At 38.1% G+C, this 21,914-nt stretch overlaps 3 protein-coding genes across 3 annotated transcripts; 2 read left to right on the top strand and 1 right to left on the bottom strand.

Annotated features, from left to right (window-relative positions):
* Nucleotides 1–3,732: 3,732 nt before the first annotated feature.
* Nucleotides 3,733–7,119, bottom strand: LOC114536237 (dnaJ homolog subfamily C member 8-like). The gene is made up of 9 exons (XM_028557566.1): nt 7,048–7,119; nt 6,789–6,890; nt 6,584–6,640; nt 6,422–6,488; nt 6,251–6,345; nt 5,988–6,056; nt 5,784–5,875; nt 4,829–4,904; nt 3,733–4,080 (listed from the first exon to the last, which is right to left on the bottom strand). The coding sequence occupies exons 1-9, from the start codon at nt 7,105–7,107 to the stop codon at nt 3,961–3,963; spliced, it is 738 nt and encodes a 245-aa protein (XP_028413367.1). The 5' UTR covers nt 7,108–7,119; the 3' UTR covers nt 3,733–3,960.
* A 2,991-nt stretch (nt 7,120–10,110) lies between these two features.
* On the top strand, nt 10,111–14,691 carry LOC114537141 (pre-mRNA-splicing regulator WTAP-like). Its single transcript, XM_028558275.1, has 8 exons — nt 10,111–10,201; nt 10,290–10,366; nt 10,498–10,559; nt 10,973–11,034; nt 11,236–11,363; nt 12,733–12,911; nt 13,370–13,524; nt 13,631–14,691. Exons 1-8 carry the CDS (start codon nt 10,183–10,185, stop codon nt 14,590–14,592), a joined length of 1,644 nt encoding a protein of 547 aa, XP_028414076.1. The 5' UTR covers nt 10,111–10,182; the 3' UTR covers nt 14,593–14,691.
* Nucleotides 14,692–19,253: 4,562 nt separating this feature from the next.
* LOC114538258 (antho-RFamide neuropeptides type 2-like) lies at nt 19,254–21,901 on the top strand. The gene is made up of 2 exons (XM_028559415.1): nt 19,254–19,357; nt 20,671–21,901. Exon 2 carries the CDS (start codon nt 20,679–20,681, stop codon nt 21,666–21,668), a length of 990 nt encoding a protein of 329 aa, XP_028415216.1. The 5' UTR covers nt 19,254–19,357; nt 20,671–20,678; the 3' UTR covers nt 21,669–21,901.
* Nucleotides 21,902–21,914: the final 13 nt, after the last annotated feature.

Consider the following 21,914-nt stretch of genomic DNA (forward strand, 5'->3'; position numbering starts at 1 on the left):
GCGATTTTCGCTTCCCAGTGCATGTTATTCAGTTAATTATGTACACACTTTCGTCTATAAGCTGGGCGAAGTAATCTACTGTGTTGAGCTCACTCAATAGCATACACCAGGAGAGGAAAATCGCCTTTTATCGCAGAGGCTTAACAGTCACATCCAGACGCTTCGATGAATTGATAATTATATCATTTATTACTACATTTAACAGATAAATTAAGCAAGTTAATCGCAATGAACTCAAGCGCTGATACTGAAGCTTATTTTATAGAGCACATCTGCATAATCCAACTTTAGAATTCAACCAACAATTCAATTTGTAAAGAATTACATGCAGAGTATTATGCCTCTGTCATCAGCACGAAGTAATCTCATAAGATCACATTATATCAAAAGTTACGCAACTATCTACTTTGATTAAGTATATATTACAATATTTAGGTACAATTATACAATTGCGCAAACGAGAGGTTTTCGCGCGCATCTGTGGCTATCTTTGCACGCACTTTCCTTGTAATTTCTTTGCGCAAAAATACCGCATCACCAAGGCGGTTCGTCGAGTTCAGCAATCCTGCATCGTGGCTCCGAAATGTCTGTCTTTTTACAATTTTAGTCCTCCGACATTCTGGTTTTGTGTCGTTCGTCTTTGCGCGATGGCGTTCTGTTGCGCCATTCTTTTCTTCCGAAACAACTGCGTTAGGTCTGGTAATGTGTGCAATGATTGCAGTTCGAGTTTTTCGATCATTTTTGTCAGCAAGACATCATCAACGGTGTCTAAACAGTCCAGGAATTCGCAGTTTATCGACCTTGGACAACTCGTGTAGGTCGAGTGACTTTGCGCTCTAAGTTCGCTTAAACCAGCGTGGTACGAAGCACGCGTAGGCTGGAGCAGAGCTTTCTGCATTTTTTCCTATTCGTAGTAAGACTTCCTTTAGCTTTGACCAATCCCAAAAGTGTGTTCTTCCTATCAAGAGACGGATGATGTTATGTTAATAACACAATAGACGATTTCAATCACGAGATATTGATAATACGCACAAGTCACGATCGTAGCTAAAGATATACACTCGTCATCGCTAACAGCCTTTGACTTCAAAAAGCTTTTGTGTTTTTAATCTTTTTAAATGCAATTTTCAATGAAAACACGCTAGGAATGCGCGGAAGTGCTATGCACACAAAACACACTTAAAAATATTTCCTAAATGATTTCAATTTCAGGCTGTCACAGGCTGCATGTGCATGCCATTTGTTGCTTTGCGAGAAAATATCTTTATTCTGTATCCGTAACCAAGGCAGTTAAACAAGTTTATCTCAATGTCTACGACTTAGTTCCGACTACTTAAGGACAATATGCGTCGCAACAGAGCCTGGTACTTTGAAATTAATCATGCACGAAGTCCATTCGTGGGCAACTTTGATTCTTAGCGTGATCTGATAATCGTATCGTTTCATTCATGCCTTGAATCTGAAAGTTGGAATCGTTTCGTTTCTAGCGAAGTGAAAACGATAAACATAAAGCGAAACTTCTAAGTATTAGCGCACTTGAATTGACGCCAAGATTAACAAAATATTGCGAAAATCCGAACATGAACTCTACGAGGAAATATCAATACATAACAAACAATTGAGATAAATATGCGAAAGTGACAGCCAAGATACGCGCCTTAATGCAGAATAAACCAGTATGATGCATCCTATATCATCGCTCGCCGATATGGTTTAAAACAAATAATCAAAATACCAATAATTTTCTTATCTTTCTGTTCTGTAATTTAGGACTCTACAAACACATGAATACAAACTAACCTTGATAATAGATCCTCTTCAGTCACGGTAGTGTCTGAAAAATCGTTGCAACCGCGCAAACGTTTTCACCCAAAGTGCGCAAGTGGTATTAAGTGATACGACACCGAAGACTGTCTACGACAAGCTTTTGGAATGCGTGATTGTCGTATGACCTTATTCCACAATCATTCAAAGCCCCGTCTTGACCTATCATCTGTTACATTTCCTGTTATTTGCTCTCAAAAAGGCTCTGTGGTAACATTCAGTCACGATGGCCCAGCCAATGACGCAATATCACCCGACCGCCATGGACGACTGTTGAATGCTGCCAATTTCCGGTCTCAAGTAATTTCGTGTTTGTATATTTAGAAGTTAAACATACACACATGCAAATGATGCAATTTACCACATAATACACGTGTAAAAGTACTGTACAAAACAAACCAATGCAACATACTATTGTGCGTTCAATGGTTGCGTTATTCTCTATAAAATGTCCCGTGGAACTTGTCCTGTTGACTTGTTACTATGGTCTAAAGTCATTAGCTTAATTATTCATCATCTTACAAGAAACCAATTTCCTGAATTCTTTACAATGCTTATTTGCTAACTGCTCCTTTCATTTCTATGTGGGAAGGTGTAACCACGAGACAAGAAATAGCGTGATGTAGTTTGTTATTCTGCGCTTTTCCGCGTCCTATTAATGTACCCAACCCTTGGACTGCCGATTAAAACTAGCACGGAAGACGAGCATCACCTTACCAGCTAGGCCAAACACCTTTTTGGCTTGTTTTTGTGAACGTTTCTCAAAACGTTTAATTTAATACAAGCATTTGGTGGGATTTAGTTTTTTCCTCTTTTCCCAGAGCAACCACGCGTGATAACCTTGGCAATGCTGGGAGGAAGGTTCACACCTAGAACCACTCCTAACTTTCATAATCGTTCATCGAGCACTTAAATCGGGCGTCTACTGAATAATTTCGTATGGCTTGCTTGTAGGAAAAAACCATTTCCTTTGTAAATAAATAGCGCTGGGAATAATGCAAGATTTTATAGGAAATAGCATGAATTTTAGTGTATTTTATTAAAATTTTTCACATCTTTTTGGTTGTCTGGTCAGCATTTCAGGAATAACATAGAAATATTCAGTGTTTCAACATTTCCGGAAGGTGGTTTACATATATCTCATGGGAAACAACGGGCGTTGTACTTTTATCGTAGGTTTGCGGTTCACGCCTCAATCACGATAACCAATAGCTACCGTAGATAGAAATTAGTTTATATAATTAACCTGTTTTTTCAATTTAAGTACTTACAAGGCCACACGTTTTAAGTGCTTGAAGGTCAAAGAGAAACTCTTTGACTTTATATCAAATATACTACCCTCGCGCAATATCGTACTTAATGACTTTCACATGGTTTTTCCCAGAGGACCTGTAAGGATTATGATCATTGATCCAGCGTTATTTAATATTACAGGAGGAAACCTAACGTATGCTAACTTTATTTATACTAGATTCGGTTCTATCATAACGCCAAACATTTTAACAGACGGAAGCCGAAAGAGAGAGCTCTTTGTTCTAACTGAACAAGGAAAAGTTCAAACCCACCAGCAAATACGTAAACGGAAGTGCGCAGCGTTGTAAAGTGCGGTTTTGTGCGAACTTGGCCAAAGTTATTTTTTGTAAGAATAGAATCTAGGTTGGGTTTTGATAATGAGGGAAAAGCACCAAGGTGAACTGACCTTCCAAAATATGACGTGATTTTGTAAGAATAGAATCTAGGTTGGGTTTTGATAATGAGGGAAAAGCGCCAAGGTGAACTGACCTTCCAAAATATGACGTGTGTGACTGGAGTGATGCATGTATTGTTTTCAAGGCTACGTCATAGATTATTACGTAATTAGTCAAGGGATATTGTAAACAGCTTATTGCGAAAACTTGAAGTACCCACTCAAACCTTTTTTTATTTAGGATTGTATATACACTGACTTGTTTTGTCTCGTTCTTCGGTCTAATATTTACAAAATGCCAACATTGTGATATTCCGCAATGAGAATTTCTTATTTTCCAGTGTGTAATCCAGTAACGACCGACCACGGCCAACTACGACAGTTTACGACAGTTACAACAGATAGTGTACACGTCATCTTCGTGAATGTTTCACAGCCCAAAAACGTAATTACGTTCTTTTTTCCGGATTTAGTCTGGGAGGTTTAAGCAGTTTTCCTGCCGTTTTCTTTGATTTCTTTTTCCCTTGTTTAAAATCTCTCCAGCTGTTTACTCGTTCTTGACGACTGTCCTGTATTTAGCGAGGAAAACGGTTAACATAGCAATGCCATCGGCTTAATTGTTCGTTTTATTGCTCGCCCTAGGCACGGAACACTGACCTATATTAGATCTAGTAGATTCTGGTCACCACCAGAATATGGGAGCACTCAGTTTTGCAGCTTGTGTCTGGATGGTTGTTTTAGACTATGTGCACACAGCACGGCACAGAGTCACGTTTTCAAGCGTTTTCATTTTCGTTTTGGTGCCAAAATGGTACCGGTTTCAAACACCGTTAATGTACAATAGAAGTTGAAGCTAATTTAACATATTCGTAATATTTGCTCGTGTGGACAACGCGTCAAAACAACAAAAATAAATAAAAATGATTTAGAATACGCTCGAAAACTACGCTCGTGTGTAGAGACCCTTATAAACTCAATGATGTTATTATTCATCTGTTACCTTGTTTTCATTCAAGCACAAGAGATTTAGACTTAAAAGCGGTTAAAAAATTCTTGCAAACAGTTTTCAAAGCGATCAATCAATGAAATGAAATGTGAAAACCGCCATATTCATCTGTGCGTCGCCATAATTCAGTTAAATAGCAAAAAAAGGAGACCAACTTTGAAAGAGGAAAAATTGAGTGGAAAAAAACGCAGGAGGAACGCGCAGAAACACTGCAAAGATTAGTCAAAGTCTTGTGGACGAAAGTGTCAAAATTATCCCCGTTTTTTTTGTAGAAACGAGAGCAGGATTTCTAAAGATGATTTTGTATGTACCTCCCACTTTTTGTCCCATTCTTTCTTCTTTTTGGCCTTTTCCTCCTGCTGGATTTCTTGCTCTCGTTGTCTTTTCCTGAGATGCCATGAAAATGATTTAGGTGTAATTAAAACAAGATGGGAAGAGTGTTGGATGTGTGGAGTGTTAGATGGATGGAGTGTTAGATGGATGGAGTGTTGGATGTGTGGAGTGTTAGATGGATGGAGTGTTGGATGTGTGGAGTGTTAGATGGATGGAGTGTTAGATGGATGGAGTGTTGGATGTGTGGAGTGTTAGATGGATGGAGTGTTAGATGGATGGAGTGTTGGATGGATGGAGTGTTAGATGGATGGAGTGTTAGATGGATGGAGTGTTGGATGTGTGGAGTGTTAGATGGATGGAGTGTTAGATGGATGGAGTGTTGGATGGATGGAGTGTTAGATGGATGGAGTGTTAGATGGATGGAGTGTTGGATGGATGGAGTGTTGGATGGATGGAGTGTTAGATGGATGGAGTGTTGGATGGATGGAGTTTTGGATGGATGGAGTGTTGGATGGATGGAGTTTTGGATGGATGGAGTGTTAGATGGATGGAGTGTTGGATGGATGGAGTGTTGGATGGATGGAGTGTTGGATGGATGGAGTTTTGGATGGATGGAGTGTTGGATGGATGGAGTGTTGGATGGATGGAGTTTTGGATGGATGGAGTTTTGGATGGATGGAGTTTTGGATGGATGGAGTTTTGGATGGATGGAGTGTTGGATGGATGGAGTGTTGGATGGATGGAGTTTTGGATGGATGGAGTTTTGGATGGATGGAGTTTTGGATGGATGGAGTTTTGGATGGATGGAGTGTTAGATGGATGGAGTTTTGGATGGATGGAGTTTTGGATGGATGGAGTTTTGGATGGATGGAGTGTTAGATGGATGGAGTGTTGCTTTGATTTGATTGGCAAGGATTGATCTTCATTACTCACCTTTCCACAGCATCTCTCTGTTCCAAGTGTTTTCTTCTTAATTCATAATCAGCAAATAATTTGATAGTGGTTGTCCTCACAAACTTTGCAAACTGAAAATGAAGATACGACTATCAGCTGGTTTACATTTTCAATTGCCAATGAATAAGCAACCAAATGTAAGCAACCAAAGGAATGCTGTCTTAACTTCTAAAAGATACCAACCATTTCTGAATCATCTTCTTCAATCGTCGTTTTTCCTTCTTTTTTTGCCAGCTTTCTCTTTTCTGACAACTGAAAGGAAAAATAATAAATTTTGATGTCAGGTAGGTGGCTTGATGACAGGGGATAATAAAGGTTTATGTTAGCTAGGGAAGTAGCTTGATGACTGAGGATAATAAAGATCTATATCAGGGAGGTGGCTTGATGACTGAGGATAATAAAGTGTATATGAGGAAAGTAGCTTGATGACTGAGGATAATTTATACCTTTTGCTCAGCCAAGGCTTTGCCTTCATTTATCATTTCCTTAACTTTAACAATTTCTTTTTCATCATTAACAAGCTTGTATGCTTTATTCAACTCTGAAAATAAAAAACTACTATTTAAATGCAATCTCCACATTTCATTTCCACATATTTTTAGTCTACAAACTCTTACCATCAAAGGCATTCTGTGCACGATCTCTGTCATCTGCATTTTTATCAGGATGTATAAGAATTGATAACTACAAGGTGAATTTATTGCTATATTAGTGTTATAAAGAAAAATAAATTCAATGTAGGGCATTAGAGTTAGATCAAAATAATAAATAATAAATACCCTTCTATATTGCTTCTTAATTTGTTCTGATGTAGCTTCTGGAGGTAACATGAGAACCTAAAATTAAATAAATAGTTTAGTTGCCAGTAGGCTACACCCACTAAAATCTTGACAAGAGGTCTTAACCAGGAAAAGATTGAGCTATTTAATAAAATGGGCAATCTAGGTCATTTCATAAACTGTGTTTCAGTTAAAATATTTATACCTCGAATGGATTTAAATTGAGGTATGTTGAACCAGGCTTCAACAATCTGTCGATTTGCTGCTTGCTCGTTAAAACCGAGTCTCGTTGCTCAATCGTTTTTACCTAAAACATTCAGATATAAAACATGTTTTAATATCAAAAAATCAGACTCAAAACTTTATATTTGTGCGATTATAAATGGAGAATGATATATCTGAGTGTAGGAACATCTTCTCCATATAAAATGCTTATATTATAGCTTCTTGAAATGATATAATACCTCTTGCAGGAAGTTTTCAAAACGACCATCTTCTTGATTTTCACTTGAAGAGCCCGCCATCTTGAATTTCAAAAAAAGCAGTGAACCTCCAGTGTATTATAATAAAATTATAGTTCAGTGGTGAACTAATAATAGACACTGAGCTATATAATAATTCCATAGGAATTATTATATAGCTCAGTGATAATAGAGCATGCAAGGCGCGTTAAGGAGGACTAGGGCACAGAGGACTACAATAAATCATCAAAAAAAGACCTTTATCAAACTATTGTTATAATTTAAATGCCTGATCAATTCTCTAAGCCCACAGGTGCACAAACATGCACAATCAGATAAAATCTAATGCATGGCACAATTCGTTGTTCAAGGTTCTCACTTTTAAAGTTTTCACCCGTCCATGGATTTCGATCCAGAACCTTTCTTTCAAAACGTGTTTTGTACATACGTATTTTTTACGTCTGGATATAAGTCTGGACGATAAAAACTTTTCATTGCCATGCATTATTGTGTAGAATTTTGCTTTTAGAAGTTATGTCAAATACCCAGGAGCAGAAAGGCTTTTGTGCTTGTGACAAAGATATGTAATATATGCACAAAGCTGACAATATTTTACGCATCCAAGGGCTTAGCATAGTGACGGAGCATTCAAGTTATAACAATACTCAATAGTTTAATTTCTAAATATCTTCTTTTTTTACACACCCTGTACGTCTCAGTGAGCATCAGAGTGGGCTTTGTGCCTTAGTTTTGTGTTTAGTGTAGCCGCTCGATTCGTCGAGAATCTTTCTTATCTTTCTGTCCGATCTTTCTTCTTTATTTCAAGATAAAAATCAGTTTGATCCGTTTACAAATGGGGATGCCTGATGCCAGTTCAGGCTGGTAGATTTTATGAATAAATAAGCCAAGTATTATTAACATAAATAACAATCTTTGCCTAATTTATTCATACAGCAAGTTAACTTGCCAACCTGTGCCTGTTTGTGTGGAATCATTTGGGCTTGGTCTTGGTCTTGTTCGGAGCTAAAATTTAGTCATCTCTCGCGCTGTCGTTGGTGTAAGAACAGGTAACTATGCCTTTTCTTTTTGTATTCGCTTTCGGTGTTCGAGAGACCGAGACGGTACAAGAAGAGAGACAGCCTAAACAACAACGTAAGTTTCTAGTTTCTTAAAGTTTTGTAAAGTTGGACCGTAAAACAGGGTGTGTAAAGCTGGGTGTGTCTGCGTCCCAGGGAACATTGGCAAATTAGCTCGATTGAACCAAACTTGCAATTGGGTACTTCAGGCTTGCACCATCGTCGTAAGAGGAATCAGTCCCACACCAGACAAGTTTTAGAATATATATTTCCTTCTTGTATGTACAGCTTTGGTATATATCTCATTCTCTCCTATATGTAATTGTGCGAGCGTTTATATAGTGCATGCTCGCCTGGATTAAAACTGCCGTAGCTATATGGCGCGCAAACTATGGTAACACAATCCAATCGTCCGATAACTAAGATGCTGCTATTACCATAGAAGGCAATTCATTAGTTCGAGTTAGCGCGGTGTTAGCACTGTTCAGCGCTGCGTTACTTGTACATCTAGGCTCTAGCGCAATAGTTGTTCCTCTGACTTCCGCATTTAAGCTGTGTTCTAGTGCTGCTAGAAGTGCGTAATCAATGCGAACCGCTTATGCTGTAAAACTGCTGAGATTATACAACTATATTTATATAACATTTTTTGGTTCAACTGGGTAGTAGGTTCAAATATTCTCTTATTGACTTGAAATTGCTTTTTTTCTGGATATACAGCTGGTGAAATAACATCACTTCGTGAGTCAGAGGAGAAATTAAAGTCAGTCCAACAACAGGAGTCAACTCGACGTGAAAATGTTCTTTTTTTGGTGAGATATTTATGTGGAGCAATCATCGCATTTTCAAATTCAGTTGTTATGACTGCATAAAAAACTTCACAAGTTTGAAAGTTCAAGAGAAAAAAAACTGTAAAAAAAAAATTGATTATGATTGAACTGTCAATTGAAACAGGAACTAGTGATTTGTTTTAAACAATCAAATGAACTATAGAAAGTGTGAATCTAGTTTTTTGTCAGTTGTTAGAACTGTGTTGATGTAACTTGCTAGGGTAAAGCAATTGTCTTGCATTTGTCAACATTCTAGATTTGATTAAAATAGCTTAAATTAAACCATTTTGAAAATAATGGAGCAATAAGCCATTGAAAATCAAGTGGGAAACAATGTATCTTCATACTAGCATCGGTTGATGCTAAAAGAGAACATTTGGGAAATGAAAGGATGCTTAATGGCGGATATTTTAATGTGGCATAAACCAATGACTTGAGATGTTATTGTCTGCAAACTAAACCAATAAATGTAGTTTTTAATAGTGACTACGGGACAGGCAGGCGTGTCACAAAATGTTAGATTTAGATTGATAGACTTGTCTTTACTTTATTTTTTCTGGTGTCTTTGAATATCTACAAGAACAATATTCAACGGACTTGTTCTAATGTGATTATGTGAACGAGAAAACCTGTGGTGTTTTGTGTAAATTAATGGTGTTGATTGTCTACAGACAAGACAGAATTATAACTAAAATCAAAACAAATGTACAAAGATGACTATTCACATTTTCCTCAAAGACCGGAAAACGCCAGAAAATGGTCGACCCGACCATGGTTAAATACGCCGGAAAATGGTAGATTCGACCATGGTCAAATACGCCGGAAAATGGTAGATTCGACCATGGTCAAATACGCCGGAAAATGGTAGATTCGACCATGGTCGAATACGCCGGAAAATGGTAGGCTCGACCATGGTCAAATACGCCGGAAATTGGTATACTAGACCATGGTCGAAATGCCGGAAAATGGAAGACTCGACGATGGTTGAATATGCCGGAAAACGGTGGACTCGACCATGGTCGAATACGGTGGAAAATGGTAGACTCGACCATGGTCGAATACGCGTTTTCCGGCGATGATGGTACGAGGAAAATTAAACTTTGTAGTGGAAACACACACATTCAATTAGAATCCCAGAATGCATTTTTGCAAAGAAAGTGAGAAAGTGGGAAAGCATGGCGTTAAAATTATCGTAAAGAATTCAATTTTTTTCTTGTGTTTAAGTCACTTCAACGATGTCTGAGAAAGCTGAAGGTATGCTAAATGTATGGATATATACCTTGTCTATTTAACTGGGGAAGAGCGTGGGTGATAACCAAGTATTTTTTACTTTTTAACACAGGAAAAGGCGAAAGTTCCAACTCTTCTGTGCAACTAGTGAAAAGCGAAAAAATAGATGGTGAATCTTCACCTAAAAGGGTAAGTTTTCATGCAGAAAGCTATCGAATTAGATGACTACGATTCATACAGTTTTTGAGCTGTTTTTTAGACCCAGTTTTATTGATAAAGAGCATGTTTTGAAGTAAAATTATCGGCCATTATATTTGCAGATCAAACTTATGGACAATGTCAACGATTTGAAGAAGATGAGTAAAGACTCTTTATTATCAAAGTAAGTTTAACTTTACCCCGCAATAATAAAAGTTTATGAGTTGCACTTATCAGTCCACGCATTCAGAAAAGTTTTAAGATCAAAAACGGAGTAAACAAAACCTATAAGAAATGCTTATGTAATGTACATTTGCATGGGTACATTTATGGCAAAACATATGAGGTGCATTTGACATGGGTCTCTGAAATTCTTTAGGAAACAGTTCCTAGTGCAAGTAATTTGTGGTTTGGCTAGCTTGTGGGATGTTTTTGTCATTTTGTGGATTGTATTAATACCATTATTAGGAGATGATTGTGGCCAGCATAAGCCCTTCTAGTTAACACCCCTGATACAAATATTTAGCATTAATAGTTGCTAGTAGTGACTACTATAGTGTTATATTCTTGATAATGCCTGACAATTTTGCCCTATAGGTTCCAAGAACAAGAAAAATATATTGATCATCTCGAAGATAAAGTCAATAATACTTCAAATGGTAAGTAGAAAACTATATTTCTATATAACTGACAAGACCCTTGGTCTTTAACTGCTTTGTTTGATGTCCCATGAGCATTTGTCAGTAAAACAATATTGAGTATCTTCCTTATCTGTTTTGACACAAAATTTTTTGGTTCAACTGGTAGTAGGTTCAAATATTCTCTTATTGACTTGAAATTGTTTTTTTCTGGATATACAGCTGGTGAAATAACATCACTTCGTGAGTCAGAGGAGAAATTAAAGTTCCAACAACAGGAGTCAACTCGACGTGAAAATGTTCTTGTGATGCGCTTGGCAACGAAGGAACAGGAAATGCAGGAACTATTGGTGAGATATTTATGTGGAGCAATTATCGCATTTTCAAATTCAGCTGTTATGACTGCATAAAAAACTTCACAAGTTTGAAAGTGCTAGTGTTCTTCAGAAACTCTTGAGCTGTGGGACTGATCAAGTTCAACCCACACAAAAGCAAGCGTTGTCTCGGGCAGTTCGTCACGGTGAAGTTGTGAAGTTGTTCAAGAGAAAAAAAACTGTAAACTCTGAACAATGTAAACATTGGTTGACTATGATTGAACTGTCAATTGAAACAGGGACTAATGATTTGTTTTAAACAATCGAATGAACTATAGAAAGTGTGAATCTAGTTTTTTGTCAGATGCAAGAACTGTGTTGATCTAACTTGCTAGGGTAAAGCAATTGTCTTGCATTTGTCAACACTCTAGATTTGATTAAAATAGCTTAAATTTGAAAATAATGGAGCAATGAACCATTGAAAATCAAGTGGGAAACAATGTATCTTCATACTAGCATCGGTTGATGCTAAAAGAGAACATTTGGGAAATGAAAGGACGTTTAATGACGGATATTTTACTGTGGCATAAATTAAGGACTTGAGATGTTATGACTGCAAACTAAACCAATAAATGTAGTTTTTAATAGTGGGGACAGGCGGGCGTGTCACAAAATGTTAAATTTAGATTGATAGACTTGTCTTTACTTTATTTTTTCTGGTGTCTTTTGTTGAAACAACAATATCCATTGTGAATATCTACAAGAACAATATTCAACGGACTTGTTGTAATGTGATTATGTGAACGAGAAAACCTGTGGTGTTTCTTTAAATTAATGGTGCTTATTGTCTACCAAGACAGAATTATAAACAACCAAATAGGTGTAACTAAAATCAAAACAAATGTACAAAGATGAACTATTCACATTTTCCTCAAAGACCTGGTATAATCTGTGTAAAACTCTTATCCAAAGCTATGGTGAATAGCTTTCTGTCATTCAGACACCCTTCACCCTTGATATTTCACCACAATTGCATGTGTTGTTTGTTACATGGTGGGGGATGGTGAAGGGTAAGTGGCAGAGTTCTCCTCTTCATCACCCTCGATTTGTTTTCCACAATCTTCCTTCACCCACTTCCTCTGCTCCACCGGAATATTATGAGGTTCACACATACTTCAGATTTTCATTTCCCATATCATTTGAATGAAGGTCACACTGGTGTGACCCAGGGTCTGGACTTCTAGTTTTCCAGGGACCCACACCATGGATTGTGTTCACCACAGGTTTTCTCTGAAGAATGAGCACTCAAAATCACCATGGTTAAGGGGTTCATTCCAGTTCACCACATTCCATCTTTTCATCTAAGGACCATTAAATTCTGACCTCCATTTCATTTCTTGTTTAGACCCAAATTCATGACCTGAAACAGGCCCAGAATCCTGCAGGAGCACAGCTTCGCTCAACTCTTCTTGACCCAGCCGTCAATATCGTGTTTCAACGAATGAAATCAGAGTTAGATGAAACTAAGGAAAAATTGGAACAGGCACAAAACGACTTGAGCGCATGGAAATTCACACCTGACAGGTACAACACACCACATTTGTTATAAACCATTAGAACGTCTGCATGAGCGATGCTGGATTCCTCCGTCTTCAATTATTTTCTTTGAAAAAAATTGAAAAGTTTGGAAATTGGAAAAAAAGTTAACGCAAGAAGTTGAACTCAAGCATGAAATAAAGAAGAAGTATCATAAAACAAGCACTCGTTTTAATACAACAGAGTTGCAAAAAGAGTTCAACCTTCCTCCGGTAGGATTTCAAGTTTTGAAAACCTTCCTCAAAATAACGTTACGTCACTGAGTCAAGTGGCAACCAGCATAAAGAGATATTTGTTTTTTTGGTACATGCATGTGATCAATTAGAGTGTTCAACTTTGAACCTTCCTCACAAACCTCATTCAAAGCAAACCTTCCTCGCTGGTGGTACCCGCGTACCCGCTGCTTTTTTGCAAGTCTGTAATGCAACCTCATTGTTGTGTTGTAGTGTCACAGGGAAAAAGTTGATGGCGAAATGTCGTATGTTGATACAAGAGAATCAAGAGCTCGGTCGACAACTTTCGCAAGGTCGGGTCGCTCAGCTTGAGGCAGAGTTGGCTTTGCAAAAAAAATACAGCGAAGAACTCAAAACTAGTCAAGATGGTAGGTATCTTTGCATGGTAGACATATATCTTGTATACCTGTGTGAAATTGAGGAAGATGTGTTGTGCTTTAGTTCTGATATGAAACATTACTCTTCATTCTTTAGAACTCAATGAGTTTGTGATCCAACTAGACGAAGAGGTCGAAGGAATGCAATCGACCATTTTGACCTTGCAACAGCAACTAAAAGGAGTTAAGAATGAACTGGTTGAAGAGAAACAGAGTTCTGAAAAACGTGTTGAACAGATTCGCATCTTGGAGCGAAATTTAGACCTGGCTAGAACTCAACCGCCCAGCCCTGTCGAGGTGGAAAAATCAGCCGGAGTAGAGGAAATGCAGTGTGACGGTATTGATAGAACAGAAGGTGAAAACCTGGGGTCTGGGCTCGAGAGGATGGAGACCGAGTGCAGCAATATTGAGGCTGGGGAGAGCAACATGAAACCAGAAGTTAGAGACTCCGAGCTTCGGGCTGTTGAACCGGAGTTAGAAAATATGATGGCGGAGAACGTGTTTTCAAGCCACAAGAACGTGTCTTCTGAGGAAGAAAGTGCGCAATCTGAAGTGAAAATCGTGATTACACAAGACACTGACGTGCTCTCGAAAATAGGAATTGCGAACGCCGAAAACGAGATGAACAACGAGAGCGAGACCGCTCGCTGTGAATCTGGACACGATCATCTGGGCACGGAAAACACAAACATCAGCACGGAAAACGCGAAGACCAACCAAGAAAACGCGAACCAGGAAAACGCCAAGATCAACACGGAAGATGCGACGTCAAGAACCATTGAAAGAGTTAGTCCATTCAGCCCAGCCCGAGAACCCACTGTTCGTAAATCATCCGGTACTCCCCCCTGCTCAACGACTTTCTCCATTAGCCAAATACTTGGGGAACCCAAAAGGACGCCCTCGCCTGACATTCCTCCGGGGGGTGATGCCGTTGTGACTAAGATTCCTTACATAGGGGGCTACACTGACTCTAAGGGGGAAGACCTTACTTTAAGGACCGATAGCTCTGGGCTTCTCAACGGTGACACAAAGGATGGAGCCCCACCCTTAGTGACGTGAGGGGATAGAATAGGTTATGGAGGGTAATTTAGGGAGGCATGTATACGTTCATCTTCTAGTTTGTCTTTCTTTTTAAATGGCACTGATATTTGAATAAAGTGAATTTTAACATTCAAACTTGTTCCGCATTCATTCATGGGAGGTTTAGTGTGGATACGACAAATAGCATCTGCAGATGTGAACTTCGCTTGGAGGTCGTTTTCTAGGGGGGTGGAGGTCGTTTTCTAGGGGGGTGAAGGCGATTCCGAGAAGTTGAAGGATGTACATTTTATTAGAATGCATTACCGTGCTTTGTTGTCGGATGTGATTGAATAATAGACATCTTAAGATACACCAAATCTACGACGAGGCTTGACATGAAATCAGCTGGTAGTGTTAGGAACCCAGTTTTAATTAGTTTTACATACAGCTTCTACCTTGTTTACCACTATAATTTTTATTCCTGTTGTGAAAGTGTGGAAATGAAGACAGTATCACTACACGTCTGCGTCGTATATTTGGTGTATCTTAACGTCCCAATAGGCAAGAATTGACTATTGTCAAGAGTCTTAGCCGAGAAGCATTCAAGGAAATGTCTTTTCTTAATTCTTATAGTCAGTTCCAGAAAGGGAATTGCATTCTTGTTTTAGTATAATGACGGATTGCAGTGGGTTTGGTCTCTTAATTTTACTCTAACATTTTCCCCGATATAATGGACAGTTGGCGTCTTAGCTGGGGATATTTTCCTGGCATTGTTAGTTCACAGTATGTCCAGTTGTTTCCCGTCAAAACAACCGCTGTGTTTTGGACAGAGCGAGCCGACCCTGGCACAATTACTGCAAACGCGCGCGGCAACTGTGATTTTGAGGTTTTAACAGGATTAAACCTTCTTATTTACTTCAAAATGTCCGCATCAAAGTCTGCAGGAACGTTGCGAAAGTTTTGCTCTTTGCTGTGTTATTAAACAATTTTGCTGCAGATTATGCGCCTTAATGAAAACAGTGTCGATTAGAATGCTTTTCATCTTCGCATTGTTTCTGCAATCCACTAAACAGATTGACGTTTTTCACACTAATATGACTGAGATTGTTTCTTTGTTGAAATCTGGACCTCCGGCGCGCTTAAAAGTGCAGTGACTAATAACTAAATGAATGAACTGATGATAAAAACCCGATCGATACTTGCTTGGGGGCCGCCTGCGCTGGAAGCCCCCACGTCGATCATCACTGAACTAGAGTTTATATAATAACACTGGATAAAAACACGGTGTTCATCTTGACCACGTTTCCCCCTAAAATTAGGCCCTTTGCGATGATCCCCTGCTACTGAAGATTTGATTAATATCTGCACGGAATTACGGAGTAGAGACCCCCTATAACATCAGACTCTTAATACTAGTGCGGTTTATCCCTATGATCTCCGCTGGAGAACGAAGTAAACGTGTATAAACAAAATCAGAGGAAAATGTTTCAACGTTGACAGCTATAAATATAGCTCTGAGATACAGATTTCGTAGATACTATTCCCTTGGGTGCCCAGTTTCACCCAGTAGGTAAGAATTACGCACATTGTCACACACACTGACATATATGTGATCACATATTATTAATATATATTTCAATTATCCACAAGTCTTTTAATCTCGTTCCACGTTTCTTTGTAATAAAATGGAGGAAGAATTGAGAGAATATCGCATGTTTTCGGCTGAGTTCCCAAATCGAATTTCAAAGCATCAAAGTATATGATGCAGTGCGCGTGCGCGTACAAAAAACGAGACACATATTTTATTGACAAGTAATTGATTATGAAAATAAACTGTAGCTGAATGCTGGATTGTTGAGTTTCAGTCATGTCGTTTAGACCGCATCAAAATATATTAAATGTCGGTATTACCTTGATATTATATGTAATGATATCAAATTATTATAGTCTCCTATTGTGTATCAATCTATACACTAGGGGTCCAATATATGAAAATATAGGCCGCAATAATCAATTTTACTTTTGTAAAAGCCATGGCCAATTGCTTATTATAGAATGCACAAGGCCTTGGATGTAATTTCATGAATGTAGAACGATTTCATCTCTAACTAAAGACAGAAATTAGAATTGTGGAAAATATAATAATCTTATAGCATTGGGGAGTGAATTGTAACGTATAGCTGTCATGCATCAGACAACGAACTCGTAATGATTAATGCCCCTTGTTAATATACGCTACAGAGCAAGATTTATATATTATCACAACTCTCAAAGGCTGTGTTTACAGACATATAAAGCGTCTCTACCCTTTGTCTCAATACCCAACTCAGTTATATTTATTTCGTCCGCTGTCAAGCGTGGTTATGTTGGGTTTAATCAGAGATTTCCTCTTTCCGCGTCCTTCCACCTTTTCAAATATACGCTGACGAAGGAGTTTATTCAACTCTTTTAGGTCCTTAAAATCTCCCATCTGTTCATTTCATGCACAAACATTTGCCAGGCAATGTGTATTTTATATGAGAATTCATATTTAATAATATCCTCATACTCTCTTTCATTCTTTTCTCCTGTCTTGTTTTCGAGTTCAAAATTTTTTTATCAATAGCTATAGTAACTTTTCAGATTCTCTCACATTACGATGCATGTATGTTATTCCTGAGCTGCAAAATTCAAAGTCAATCCATGTAGTCCTTAACTATCGTTCGACTCACCAATGTAACAAAGTTGATACATCTCTTTAGGGATAATAGAGACTTATTTGCCATATGACACACACAAAAGTATATATTTAGGGTCAGGGCATGCAATTTGATATCGTGGAAAACGATTTCTTAAATGTGCAGAAACCTTAAGGGATTGTCGGTTTCCTACTTCAAAAATAAACACAAACTTTTCTGTGTCGTTTTTTTTCTTTAAAGCAGTTTCGCAACCCTATCCATTCTTCAGGGCATAAGTAACGCTAAAAAGTACGCATTTGCGGTAGGCTTGCTTGCATATCACTCTTCATTGCTTAGGCCGGAGTTTACATTCACTCGTGAAGGTGCATGAAGGACATGTGTCATTTGTTCAAAATTTGACATCCATACAAACACTGTTTTATCATGTTTGTGCTGAGGAATTGGGTGGAGGTCTATTAAAACTTATTGCAGTTTTTGATGAGGCAGATTCTTCAGAGTTCTAAGATGGTGCTACATATATGAACAGAGATGTAATCCTGAAACACTAGACTTTTAATGTGTGGCTCTTCAATATTTTTATTATCTTTACCAACTGTCAATGTGAGCTTCTTCTTAAAATGATTATTGTATTTGCTATATGTCTTCACACTTCAGAACGGTAACGTCTACACAAAATTCTATTCATTAAACTGTATATTTGCTTCTAAAAACGTGAACAAAATCCTTTTTTGCGACCTCGTTTATAACCTTGCCAAAAAAGCCTATTTTTTGAGTGTGTGTTTGAGGCATTCCAACCACATCGACATCACCTCGCTTGAATTACAAAAGCCGCACGCCTTCACATTCTGCAATTAATGTTCGCGACAATAATCATTAAAAATTTACATAACCAATTTAAATTGTAATCGCGCACTTCCTTTCACAACGGCTTGTCAAATTCACCGTTTGTTTGGTTTTCGGTGTTTGAATATCGACCGCAGAACATTGAAGAAAGGCAATGGGCTACAATTAAGTGGGCCAGTCTTCGGTAAATTAAAATTTCGTCAAGACGTGCATCCGTCATTGTCTGAAAGTCGGACAAGTTTGGCGAACGTGTTGCGCAAAGAGGTTCAAGGGGGTCTCAAAATGCGTTTTATTTGATCTTCAATCAGTACTTTTAATCATAAAAATTTATAGAAATGAGAAATGCAAGCAAATGGAGGGATTGTTATACTTAGTAATTCTTTCATTCTTTTTTTAGCCGATTTGTTTTGAAAATAGAACCGTTAACATCCTTTTTAATACAACATCACACCGGAAAACACTTGTGTTTTTTGTTAGTTTCATTGAAAACGTAAAATCGCATGTTTTTTGCGCAAAATTGAAATGAAAACTTGCAGCATTGCAGTATATAAGCATGAAGTTATTTGAATTCAGGCTGATGCATTTATCATTTTTTGACAACGTAAATACGACTGTTAAATTAAAAATATATTTTCCCCAAATATATGTTTCGTTTTGTAATTTTTCATTCTCTAAAGTTAAAACATTTTTGATAATTTTATCGCGTAAAAAGCAATTGTTTTACTTGGTAAATTTATGAAAAGGTATTAATTTAGGAACAACGGCTGGATTTCTCTCAAGACGATCGCGAAGCAGGTGTTGCCGCGAAAAATCAAGCAGAATTTCATATATAGATGCGATATTTTTGGCGCCGAGGAAAATTCGAGCTTTTACAAAGCTTTGACGCATTACGCTCCAAAGAAACAACACTGAAGTCGATTAATCTTGATATTTCTGCATTCGGCGTTGTCTTGATCAATTAGTCATTCTTCTTTGTTCTTATATTTATCCATGGGGTTTAATTTGCGAAAGCAATAATCCCGCTAATTGCTCCTGATGAAAGTTAATTGTGACTTGTTAATTGTTCTTGTGAAATTCAGCCCCATTCACTTTGTGTTTCTACCGGCCCACTCTCTGTATCCGGCCCAATGACAGGTGCGCCTTGTGCAATAGACACTGACATTATAAAGCGATTCAATATTAAAACAGTAATTCAGTTACAGCAAAACCACACGGGCGTAAGAACCTTCGGTGAAAACCGCAATATTTACTCCGGTCTTTAGTGGAACGCCGAAAAAAAAGAGGTATGTAATATGCTTTCGATTTTACGCATACTTTGGTTAATGTACGGGTTTACTGGTGAAATTGGGAGGCTTAATTAGGCCATGAGCATTGATTTCATGATATGAGGTTTTGTTATCAGCCTAAATTTACGATTTCTGACGGAAAATCACATTTCCATCTTGTGAGACGCACCCCTTTGAAAGTCTAAGCTTAAAAACCCGTACTTCGAAGTCTTCCTCCGCATTAAAAGCGAATATATGGTAAAAGAAAGTCTACGGTTTTTTTAGAACTTTTTTCATGCATATTTTTTTCAATTAAGACCGCGTAAAAATTGTGCGCTGAATATTAATTGAAGCAATTTCATATTTTAAGTGATTTTTTCAATTTGGGGAATATTCTTTCGCAAATATCTTAAAAATGAGCTTCCTAACTTTCGCATAAAACGAAGAACATATAATTTTCCATCTCTAGTCTGTAAACAAAATGAGTATTTTGAAAATCCATATGATTGTTTCCAGTCATGGCAAATACAAACACGCTGATTCACAAACTGTCTATTTTATTTCACGGCTTGACTTTTGTTTTCAATATAAATCGCTGATTTCTTGAGTTTTTTTTTACCCCCCACGTTTTATTGGTCTTTGGCAATTAATCTTGGGAAAGTTATATTACTCCGTCACTCACTCAGACATATTGAGGACAGCCCACCCATTTTTACCTTTGGGGTATACACAAATTTCATTACTTATGAATAACTGGTTGAAACTCAAGGTGGAAACAAGATATTAGAAGATATTTTTCTGCTGGGTCCCCTCTCTGCGTGAAATGATACGGAAAAATAGGAGGTTTTTTTAGATCAAATTATATTGGGGGTTCACTTTATTGGATTGAAGTTTTATTAAGTTTATTGGCATATAGCGGTCAGCCTTGAACATAATTTGAAACTACGATTTGTGAGATTAAGAGTTATGTCATTGGTAACTGTAACAATAACCTCAGCAATCACTCATTAGTGGTGTCCTCATCTTGAAGCATTGCCTTCCCTGCCGAGGAAACAAATCCCCAAACAAGGGGCAGAAACAGGTCCGCTTTAATTACAATAGGTTGGTATCAATTTTGCTCGTGCAGTGTTGAACCAAACATTTTTTTCTCCAACGCAATTTTTTGACAGTTCACCCTATTATGTGGCATAGAAGTTCCATGATCCCCTTCTTATCGGCAGGTGATTTTTTATTTAAAACGATATAAGACGGGAGGACGTAGCATTCACCCACAAGAAGCCTAGAACCTTAACAGAAGAACTTTAACGGGAACCTTGATTTCGACTTTTTAGATTTCGCTATGAATTTCATGTTCGTATTGCTTCTTTCGTGTGTCTTCGCGAGCTGTGTCACCTCGACTGTAATGAAGAAAGTCGAAAATGACAAAACGATGGCTTTGAGCGAAGAGATCTCCCGTAAAGAAGTCAACGAAGATGCGAATAATCTCCTGTTTGAAGATTCAGAAAAGGTGCAGCGGGATGAGACCAAAGATGACGAAGCGGTTCAAGGAAGATTTGGTCGGGAAGGCCTCCTAAATCAGGGGCGTTTTGGTAGGGAGATGAGCAGTAGCGATTCAAAGAGTTCGGAACAAGGTCGCTTCGGTAGAGAATTCGCTGATCAAGGTCGATTTGGACGAACGGACCAAGGAAGATTTGGGCGCGAAGATTTGACGAATGATCAAGGACGGTTTGGTCGAGGGAAAGAAAACATGCTCCAAGGTCGATTTGGAAGAGAGAACGAACAGGGAAGATTTGGTCGAGATGAAACTGACAATGATGTTTTCGAACTTCAAGGTCGTTTTGGGAGAAAGTACGAGAAACAAGGACGGTTCGGAAGAGAGTTCTCGGACAAGCAAGGACGGTTTGGGCGGGAAAACGAGGAGCAAGGACGGTTTGGGCGGGAGAATGAGGAGCAAGGACGGTTTGGAAGAAGATTATTAGAAGTGAATAATCAAGGGAGATTCGGGCGAGAAGAAAAAGATGAACAAGGACGGTTTGGGAGAGAGCTTTCAGCTGATGACGAGATCTCGGATAGCCAAGGGCGGTTTGGCAGAGAATATTCAAAGAAAAACGAACAAGGACGCTTCGGGAGAGATTTTGAAGAAAACAAGGATCAAGGTCGCTTTGGACGTGAATCATCTGAAAGTAAGAATCAAGGAAGATTTGGTCGAGAATATTCGGAAAGTGAAGAACAGGGGCGCTTCGGTCGTGACTCGATTTATCAAGGTCGTTTTGGTCGTATGATTCGTGATTTATTAAAACATGAGGGACGTACGTTTGACAAGAAATAGATTCAATAATAAATTATCTGCATTGGCAAAGGTATACATAGACAATCTAAACATGATAAATACTGTGTCTATTAAAATGAAATTGTATAATTTTATCTTCAAAAATATGATAGAATATAATTGTTGTGCAAATTTTCCCGATTGCGGGAGATTTAGTGTTACGAAACCTATACTTGATTTTAAATCATCGAATTTGTGAATTTTAATAGCAGTAAAACCACAGCGTGGAGTGAATAAATAAATAAA

The sequence above is a fragment of the Dendronephthya gigantea genome, unplaced genomic scaffold (assembly GCF_004324835.1).
Source record: "Dendronephthya gigantea isolate DGI-Jeju-01 unplaced genomic scaffold, DenGig_1.0 000002F, whole genome shotgun sequence".
Lineage (NCBI taxonomy): Eukaryota > Metazoa > Cnidaria > Anthozoa > Malacalcyonacea > Nephtheidae > Dendronephthya > Dendronephthya gigantea.

What these genes read in the sequence shown, in the direction of transcription:
- LOC114536237 (XM_028557566.1), bottom strand. Translation starts at nt 7,107, where the DNA reads ATGGCGGGCTCTTCAAGTGAAAATCAAGAAGATGGTCGTTTTGAAAAC. An exon ending in TTGAAAACTTCCTGCAAGAG is followed by an intron (nt 6,891 to 7,047) that starts GTATTATATCAT and finishes TGAATGTTTTAG; the next exon opens with GTAAAAACGATTGAGCAACG. An exon ending in CAGAGAGATGCTGTGGAAAG is followed by an intron (nt 4,905 to 5,783) that starts GTGAGTAATGAA and finishes ATGGCATCTCAG; the next exon opens with GAAAAGACAACGAGAGCAAG.
- LOC114538258 (XM_028559415.1), top strand. Translation starts at nt 20,679, where the DNA reads ATGAATTTCATGTTCGTATTGCTTCTTTCGTGTGTCTTCGCGAGCTGT.
- LOC114537141 (XM_028558275.1), top strand. An exon ending in GTGAATCTTCACCTAAAAGG is followed by an intron (nt 10,367 to 10,497) that starts GTAAGTTTTCAT and finishes TTATATTTGCAG; the next exon opens with ATCAAACTTATGGACAATGT. An exon ending in AGGAAATGCAGGAACTATTG is followed by an intron (nt 11,364 to 12,732) that starts GTGAGATATTTA and finishes TTTCTTGTTTAG; the next exon opens with ACCCAAATTCATGACCTGAA.